The 9,970-nt window shown below is 44.7% G+C and overlaps 1 protein-coding gene across 2 annotated transcripts in view; it reads left to right on the plus strand.

The window, feature by feature from the left end:
- hibadha (3-hydroxyisobutyrate dehydrogenase a) overlaps positions 1-8,821 on the plus strand; it is a 23,837-nt gene extending 15,016 nt beyond the window's left edge. For both annotated transcript variants that reach the window (XM_035620338.2, XM_035620339.2), the window contains exons 5-8: positions 402-535; positions 1,204-1,280; positions 6,360-6,516; positions 7,313-8,821. In XM_035620338.2, the coding sequence (XP_035476231.1) occupies positions 402-535; positions 1,204-1,280; positions 6,360-6,516; positions 7,313-7,471 (527 nt within the window). In that variant the 3' untranslated portion in view covers positions 7,472-8,821. The remainder of the gene's footprint in view (positions 1-401; positions 536-1,203; positions 1,281-6,359; positions 6,517-7,312) is intronic.
- The last annotated feature ends 1,149 nt before the right edge of the window (positions 8,822-9,970 follow it).

Below are 9,970 nucleotides of genomic sequence, written 5' to 3' on the forward strand. Positions count from 1 at the left end.
GTTGTTCATGTTGAAACCGTCAAATGGTTGATATATTATGTTCTTTTGTGTGGCAAATCCATATTGGACATATACCTACTTAACCCCCCCTGCTCAGTTACAGTATTATTCAACTGCACCTATTCAAAGCTTTGTAAAAATGTAACTCGCTATTCCAACTTAATATAAACATGCTGTTGCAGGTCTACAGGTCTGGGTTCGGCTACTTTGGATCAATATGTCAAATGCATATGCTGTCGCATATGTGTTCACCTCAGCTCTTTTAACAAGTGTGTGTGTGTGTGTGTGTGTGTGTGTGTGTGTGTGTGTGTGTGTGTGTGTGTGTGTGTGTGTGTGTGTGTGTGTGTGTGTGTGTGTGTGTGTGTGTGTGTGTGTGTGTGTGTGTGTGTGTGTTTGTTTAGGTGTCGGGGCTGCCAGCCTGGCCAAACTAACCTTCATGGTAGGTGGAGTGGAGGAGGAATACAACGCTGCACAGGAGCTGCTCACCTGCATGGGAGCCAATGTTGTCTACTGTGGACAGGTTGGCACTGGGCAGGTAAAGATACACACATAAAAAAACACGTGCTAACACACACACACATCCAAGCAATCCCTCGTTTTAAACAGTCTTTCCTCACATACAAAGTATTTAACTCATTTCAGTCACTTAGACACAAATATCCTACTATAACTATTTTTTTTCATTCAAACTTACACACAGACATCATGAGTTATATTTTATCCATACATATGATAAATATCCATACTGACGAACTCCTCAGGAATGAAGTGTAAAAGTGCAAAACATAAGCATGAATCAACTCATTTAAAATCACACACACACACAACAAAGTGTTTTCTCTTCAGGGAGATTATCAAACCTGCCTGTTTCTGTCGTTAATCATAATGTAGCTGAACATGCACACAGACATCTTTGAGTACTGGTTGAAATATGATTGACATAAGGCTCTACTGCTGAGAATCATGAATATTACACCACAACCCTAAATATTTTACCTCACTAATCCTGAGAGGTCCATGCAAAATGTCCCAGTTCTGTTTGTGCATATTCTTTTTTTTCAAAGCTGGATCATTTCTCATTCACGCTGACGTGGTTTAAAAAGTATTTACACTCTTTCATTACATTATCTGGGGTTTTGCAAACCTCGTTCATATTCACACAAAGTGATCTTTCCTTTTTTTCATGTTCAATCCTCCCTATAGGCAGCAAAGATCTGCAACAACATGCTGCTGGCCATTGGGATGATTGGGACCGCGGAGACCATGAACCTCGGCATTAGGTATTGTCAATCAATGTTTTGCTAAGCTGCCTCCAACCTGTTATGCTAAAGGAGCAAAAAACAGAGATGAAAAAGTGTTAGTCGTGGAGAGCACAGATAGAAAAATCTGACAGAGGGGATAACTGTGAGTGGGCCTTTAAACGTGGGTGTGGCGGGGGTTTGAGCCAGACGGTCCACTGGGCTTCATTTTCCTTTTTGAAGGAAGTGGAGAAGTGGACATCTCCTCCTGTGTCGAAACTTGTTTGCAAACATTTGGTTAGTATGAGGAGTTAAAGCACAATGAACTCTAAGAGGCACAATTGAGGCGTCCACATTTTAGCCACGCATGGATACAACTATGAACATGCCCTAAGATATAGCCGCCGCTATAAAATAAATTACTATACCAGTGAAATGGCCGTAAGTGTGACAGTAATTTACTACTTCCAATACAGGTTTAGAAGTGTGTGTGTGCATGCGCAGTTTATGGAAGTGCAGAGGGGTCAGTCCATCCCAGAGTCGGATGCCGCCTGTGCTGGAGAGAGATGGATGAGGGGGCAGAGCCACAGACTCTGATTTACATCTGCTGATTGAGCTCTCACTAGTATCCTGTCACACCCCTGTCACTGAACGCCGCCTAGAAATCCCATCTTTCATCATGCCTTGTCCTCGCACAAAGCCTCATTGGCTCTTGAGGCTGAGGATGATGGGATATGAAGTCACTGTCCGATGTGGCTCAAAATCATCTAAGGATTCAAAATGACTGTGGGGGGAGTTTAAACCATTTTTGTAATAATGCATATACAAGAGCACTTGCAGAGCGCAGACCTCCGCCAAGGCTGAGCAATCCCCCTCCTACATGCTGTTTCACCTGGATCCCTCCTGTTACCATGGCCGAAAAATTCATCTTTGATTTTCATGCAAATCCGTTCATCTTTTACTACTCCTGCTAAAAAACAAAGCATCACATAACCTCTGTGGCGGTAGTAATAATTATTATTCAAATGCAGCATGTGAACACCATTTGGGTCTTAGTTTACCATGCAGATGGTCAAAGTTTCGTAGTATTTTGGTAGTATTTTTAAATGAAATTAGCTTTTCTACATTATGGTCTACACGTCAGTTATTCCTCACATTAATGAAATTACCAGGCTCATCAGATTAGTTTTTTACATTTGGAGGTGTTAATTTATTCTCTACTCTGTTCATACATATCCCATGTCAATAATAGACCATTTCCTCTGTCCACTGTGTTACTACATGTGTTTTATGGGCTTTGCAGCTTAAATGGCACGTGCACCCATTTTGTGTGTGTGTGTGTGTGTGTGTGTGTGTGTGTGTGTGTGTGTGTGTGTGTGTGTGTGTGTGTGTGTGCGTGTGCGTGCCCGCCCGCGTCCGCATGCTTGTACGTGCAGTGCTCCTCGCACAGTGCAGCTGTGTTAGTGCAGCTGATTTATCTGTGCTGAGACAGAGGAGGAAAATTGGCATGAGCAGTTGCACATAAATCCCAACACTAGGCCTCTGAAATATGGAGTCATTAAGGGAGCAACACAGATTTACACATTGCCACACTGTCACACTGATGCGCGCACACACACACACACACACACACACACACACACACACACACACAAACACACTTAGACATACACATTTACATCCAGAGACACTGAAGACAGCAGTTTTCTACCAAACTACAACAACTTCTACTCACAGTGCAAATTATTATAATGTTTTGCATAAAAAAGATAATACACAACTACTGCATCCCTTCACTTTGAATGTGAATTATTTTTTCATATCTCCTGACCCATATTCAGTCCTTATCGTGTGAGTGTGCATGTGCACAATGTTTCTCCCTCTTCTTACTAGTTGACCTCTGGGGCTTTATTAGAGGGTTTGACGAAGACTGTCATCGGGAGAGAGCCCACACCCTTAAATCTCCCATGCTGCATTGCGGCCTCTTATGCAGAGAGGACGCTCTCGTTGGTGCTATGTGTGCTGGAACACACACACAAGCACACACACGACACAGTCCGACACAAAGGAGACGGAGCACTCACAGCCAATTTACAGGGAAACAGCAATAACATTTTATCATGCTGGACTTGGGCCTGATAGAGCTGCCCTTTCTTCAAATTGTGCGTGCGTGTGTGTGTGTTTGTGTGTCCTTACCTGTACATGCAGACAGACACAAACACACACACACACACACACACACACACACACAAACGCACCCACTCTCATACACAGTTCTGTCCGTGAAGCTAATTTGTTGATCTCAGATGGAAGCTCGGGCCGTCTCCAGCAGAGCGTGACGTTCTCTTAGTGCAAGGAATGGCCATGCATGACAATTATGAGTGCACGCACACACACACATGCACACACTCCGAAACACACACACACACACACACATACACACCCTGTCTTTCTGCTTTTCCTCTCTTCCCTCCCTTTCAACCCCCCGCCCTCCCCATCTTTATTTGCCTTACCATATCATTTTTCTCTTTTCTTTTAATCCCCTCATCTCTTCTCTGCCTGTCATAATTTCTGCATGCAGCCAACCAGTCATTGAGAGAGGAGAGGGGGGTTGAGAAGCTGCAGCATAGCGCGGCAGTAGCGATTTTAATGATACACTTGAAGATAAAAGGAAAGGAAGACGAGGAGAGAGACGACTGGCTCGGGACAGGATATGAGCCTTTTACAGCTCACGGTTCACCTCGCACACCTGTGTACCTGCACTCATTCATGCGCACAAACATGCCGTCATTGATGCACAAGTGGGCACACACGCACATTTGCGCCTTTATTTGTTTCATGGGGAGGACGACGGGCGAATCAAAGGGTATAACAAGACACGATCCTTTGTGTTGCGAGACAGAAATAGGTTTGCCACAACAGACACCTCCTCCTCCTCTCTCCATAGCTCAAATGAATTGTGAGCATATGCTCCGATGAAGATTAAAGTTGGGTGATAAATGTGCTTGTTGCCTCTATAAATGGGATAGTAAATGCTCGTGTGTGTGTGTATATGTGCTCGTTAGCTCTTTAATGTAATAATAAATGGGGAATGGGCTGGGCTTCTTCTCTCGTGGCATCAGACCAGGATGAGGAGCTAATTGCCATGAAAAGACAGTTAATATCAGCGCTGCAAATGAACACCACCTGCTCGTGCTCCCAGCACATAAACGCATAAATACCCTCCCCTTTCATTTCCATCGCTCTCGCAGTCATTTCATCTACAGTGGCATCGTGCACAGCAACACGTTTGTTTTACTGTTCGTGTCTGTGTGTGTTTATCCATGTCAATCCTGTTAAAGCGTGACATGTCCTCTTCTCCACGCAAATTACCGCAGGCGAAGAACACCACCACTGTGTCAGCTAATAACCACGGCTGTGTGTACGTGTGTGTGTGTCTGTGTGTGTCTGGCTGTGTGTGTGTGTGTACGTGAGGGGAGCAGGAGGGGAACTTCATTGATTTATCGTTAACAGAGGACAACAGCTCCCCGTCAGCGTCTCTGGTCGCTATAACAAACGATCTGAGCGCTCGGACGCGCTTTATTGTAGCTCAGCCAGTAACCTTTTGAGCTGCTGACCCAGAACACTGGGAGGGGCTGCGTGTGTGCGTGCGCGTGCGTGGAAATGGGGATGGGGGGTGGGGGGTTGGGTGCGATGTCAAACATATGTCCTCCAGAGTCCTCAGACAGGGAGGTGTCAGCGGAGAAGACGGGGGGGAGGAAGAGGAGAGGAGAAGCAGGATGGCGAGGGATGCTTTCGGACATATACCTAAAAAAAAAAAAGCCATCAGGAGCGAGGCTGCCATTAAATTAAACCTGTGAGTTAAAACACATGTATACAAACAGACACACGCGCACACACCTTCACACAGACACGCAGTGTCACTCATGGCACTGGAGGCATATAGAGAGAGGAGAGAGGAAAAAGGAAGAGAGGCGACATGGAGGGAGAGTAAAATGCAATTCCCATTCTTAATTAGTTAGTAGACTTCTAATAAAAACTGTGGTGGTACTGGCAGATTGAGAGCCAGGTGTAGGGAGGGGTGGGGGCTGCTGGCCTTAAGGACCTATGATGGTTTAACAGTCATATTGAGAGCAGAATAGAGTTACAGGCCTGTAAGAAACGATGGAGCGAGGCAGCCAGGGCCTGATGTGGTCAGCTTCACACTGGCCTTTAAAATGTTCACACACAAACGCTGCACTACGCAGGCAGATTGAACTACTGACAATGACGCAGCAGTGGCTCCCTCCCTGTTCTAATGCTTAGCACTTTGTTTCTCTCCCTACTTCTCTCTGTCTGTGCTCTCTTTGCCTCCCTTTTTTGGGGGGGGGTTTCTTCACATCATAGCCTTGAGATTCGTCCTCTTGCATATTAAAGTAGGTTGCCGCAAAATGGGGCAGCTGAAGTGAGAGGGTGCTTCTTCTCTACGCGACAGCGAGGTTTATGGCTCCCCTGTGCTGCTTAACCACTTCTCCTCCTCCTCCACTTTCTTTCTTTTTTCATGAAAAAAGGGATGATGAAGGATAGATGTGCTGGTAAACATCAATACTGCATTAGCCAGCATTACAAAGCCTTCAGCCATTAACACTGAGGAATGGTCGCAGCCGGGAATAAGGTTCAATGGGGGTCACGACAATCACCCGGCACCCCCACACCCATCTTTCTCCGTGTTCCTCGTTCACCATGTGGTGAAAATGTAACCTATAATTGGCGTTCATGTTCCCCCCTCCTTTTTTCACTTCTACATGTCTTCACTTAGCCTAACAGGTAAAAAGGGGAATATAATAATGTGGTCATCAATTACATAACCATCTTCTTTCCCTCTTTTTCTATCTTTTCTAGACACGAGTCAGTAATTTTACAGTGTGATTGTGTTCAGGAAAAATTTGAATTGGACTTTTACACCAAGAAGGGCTTAAACTCTGATCTTCACAAGATGTCTTTTTTTTCGAGGGTCTGATTACCCTGTTTGATCATTTTTACCTATGGATCTCCCAGATTACATTTCCAAACAAGATACTGATCTCTGCCCCCCCCCCCCCCCCCCCCCCCCCCCCCCAACCCCCCACCCTCTTGTCCCAGACTTGGTTTGGACCCAAAGCTGCTGGCAAAGATCCTCAACATGTCGTCTGGTCGTTGCTGGTCCAGCGACACTTACAACCCGGTCCCTGGAGTCATGGATGGAGTCCCCTCTGCCAACAACTACCAGGGCGGCTTTGGAACTACACTAATGGCAAAGGTACAAGACTTGCTACCTTCTGTCTTTCTGTCACGCTTTTTTTTCTCTATCATCATTGACTCCGCTCGTGCACCGAACGTTTTCCTAAACATCTCCGGAGGGGCTGTATGTGAGAGGAGAAATGTTGCTCAGGGATTTGTTTGGTCTATAACTGCTGGAAAATAATACACACAACATGCTCCCAGAGTCCAAAGTGACTTGATTTTCGTATGTCTCTTGTCCAACTAACAGTCCAAAACACACAAATATTCAATTTACATTGAAGAAAAAACAAGAGATCCTCAAAGTTGAGAAGCTGGAACCAGCCAACATTTGCATACATTTTTGCCTGCTAAATGATTGAAATGGTTAAACCATTCATCAATAGGTTTTCCATTGACTAATCAAATAATTGACTAAGCATTTCAGCTGCTACTCTCTCGTGTTCTTCTCTTCATTTAGTTTCTATGCCGTGTCATTTGCTTTGTTCCACTTCTGACTGTTCTTTTGTCTTGGTGTGGAATCTGCTCCCCTCTTCATTGCTCCATCTGTGACTTATTGTGTGCCACTTGATTTTACTGTCACTGCATTAGCTTGTCAGCGAGGGTCAGTCTGTGTATCATTTAGTGCATCTCTGTGTCAGTTAAATCACTTTCATTGTGTGCTCCGCATACATAGTCACGCACATTCAGCTTATCTGATGTAGGGTAAATATGTGCTTTCTTACAATCACCTATCGGCCATTCCATCAAGAAGACAAGATCATCATGTGAGTCCACCTATCACGCACTCAGCCTCTCTTTCTTTCCGTCTCTAGGATCTCGGTTTAGCTCAAAACACTGCCACCAACACGAAGACGCCCGTCCCTCTGGGCTCCCTCGCCCACCAGATCTTCCGAGTCATGTGCTCCCGCGGTTACGCTAACAAGGACTTCTCATCTGTCTTCCAATTCCTGCGTGAGGAGGAAGGACAGTGAACGTAGGGAGGAGGGGGACAGTTAACTGTGATTTTAGCATACGCATACACACACACACACACACACACACACACACACACACACACACACACACACACACACACACACACACACACACACACACACACACACCCCAGTGCCCCTTATCCCACAATGCTCAGGAGAGACTAAGGCCTTGCCCTCAGGCAAAGATGTACAATCCAATTAACATACTGTATGTCGACATGTGTCCCCCCCCTCATTGCATTAGCTGAATCATACTCTCCATTCATGGCTCCCCCTCCAAATTGTGGGGAAATGCTAAAACTGACCTTAGATACGTGTCTGGAGACAAAGCAACGCTCTCTCACCAGTCAGAGCTGATTGGCCAGAGCGGGAGGGGGAAGTGAGAGGTAGGAGGAGGCGCTGCAGATTTACATGTAACAAGGCAGACGCATGTGTTTTTTTCAGGAAAGATTGCAAAGTAATCATTGCGTGAATGTTGAACGTATGTTTTTGTCAAATTTGTGCTTTTTGCCTGTTACCCAAGGATCTATCCCTGTTTGATGATAAAGGTGAACAAAAAAATGAGATAAGAACAAAATAAAAACAAGATGGGCTAAACTAATGGGGGAAATAAATCACATTCACAGCACTACATTCAAGGAAACCAAAACTGTCCATACCATGGGCACAGAGTTCACTTGTTACATTTCTTTGTTTCTGGCTGGATGGTGGTGTCCGTCTCTCCCCCGGGTGCCTCCTCAGACATCCTACCAGCACACAAACTAGTTCATTGCATAATTAAATCATCCAGTTTTTTTACACAGTTACAGTATTTTCAAGTCTCGGTCACTACATTTAAGTCTCACTGGATCAACCAGCTCTGCTCTACTGTACCATGAGATAAATATCCTGGTTATTTTTGCACTGTGTGCATCGCGGTGTGATGTGCTGGCTTATTTTGATACAGATACCCTTTAAACTTACCTCCTCTTCTCTGCTGTCCGCATCTGTTTATCGAGCCACTGGAGTATTATTCCGCGACCAACACTGTTTCAATTTTATACCGCACATTAACTGCACATTGTTGTTCCCAGTGTCCAGCACGTTCTCTTACCCGTTTAACTTCACTTAAAGTCTATCCTCCTCCTCGCATAGTGTACGACGTCTGTGTGAAGTGTAAGTGAGGAACGCCTCCACCCTGCTGTGAGCAAATGTACATAATGTATATTTTATAATATTGTGTGGTATTGAAGAGGAATCTAAAAGAACTGTCACCCTTTTTTTTTTTTTTTGTTTCTACAGTTTGTCTTTGCTCTGTGAAACAGATCCTCGGTCAGTAGCCTAAAATAAAAGATGTTCTGTGAATTTGGTGTTTGACTGCTTTTGTGAGATATGTACAGTGTGTTGCTTTTTTTGTGCACATTGTAAAAATAGAGCATACAAATTACATAATGTTAGTGATTAGTGAGTTCAGAGCTTTCTTGATAAGAAAGTAGACAACTCAATCAAAACTTTGTGTACAACGTGTTAACCTTATCGTGTGTCCTTGTTGAAAGTAAACAGGCTATATTAAAAAATCAAGGTCGCTGATGTGGCCGTGTTTATCAACCCACCGCTGCATATCCACTACCTACCGAAAGAATGTGAAGCTGCGCATATTGCTGTTTTGAACTAAAGGCAAACATCAGCATCCTAACATACTCACAATGACGATGCTATTGTGCTGATGTTTAGCAGGTTTACCATCAGCTAAGGTTGATTGGAATGGTGGGGAAAAAAAACTCAGAAGCTATTTGGTCATAAACCTATTAGACACGTTCAACTGGATAAGAAGTCAGGGTGTCACCAAAGTGGTTAACTCATCCTGAGGGGGACATGAAGGTCTGCACCAGATTTCACGGCAATCCATCCAATAGCCGCCGAGACTTTTCACTCAAAAACCACAAATGTGGAACAGACAATCTGGGAACCACAGATATGTGAAATGAATTTCATGGCTATCCATCCCACAGTTGTCAAGACGTGTCAATAAAGAAGCAAACATGTCGATCGCTAGAGGAGAAGTCAAGAGATCACCAAAGTCTTTAGGACTCATCCTCTGGGGACTGTATGTACAAAAATGTCACGGTTATCCATCCAATAGAGGAATTTCGGTCCAGAGACCAATGTGGCGGGACTGACGGACATACGCCAACCATATATAATATCATACCTGTAGTTTACTGTTGTTGGAATGTGTATGCAGTAAAGTTCAGATCTGTCGTGTGAGCTCATCACCCCTCCTCGGTTGCCGTTCCTCAAGTTTGTCCTCATCGGAATTTGGGGTTTTGGGGAATAACACGAAGGTCTGTCCAAAAATCTTTGGCTTCTCCACTGTCTGTCTGCATCTGCATTACACGAACAGGCCATGGTCATCTTTTAGTTCCATGTTTCAGCTGCAGTTACAGCAGCTTGAACACGGCAGACCGGCCAACGATCCAACCTTTCCGCTCTGCAGTGGGTTGTTGTTCCATT

Source organism: Scophthalmus maximus, chromosome 22 (genome assembly GCF_022379125.1).
Source record: "Scophthalmus maximus strain ysfricsl-2021 chromosome 22, ASM2237912v1, whole genome shotgun sequence".
Lineage (NCBI taxonomy): Eukaryota > Metazoa > Chordata > Actinopteri > Pleuronectiformes > Scophthalmidae > Scophthalmus > Scophthalmus maximus.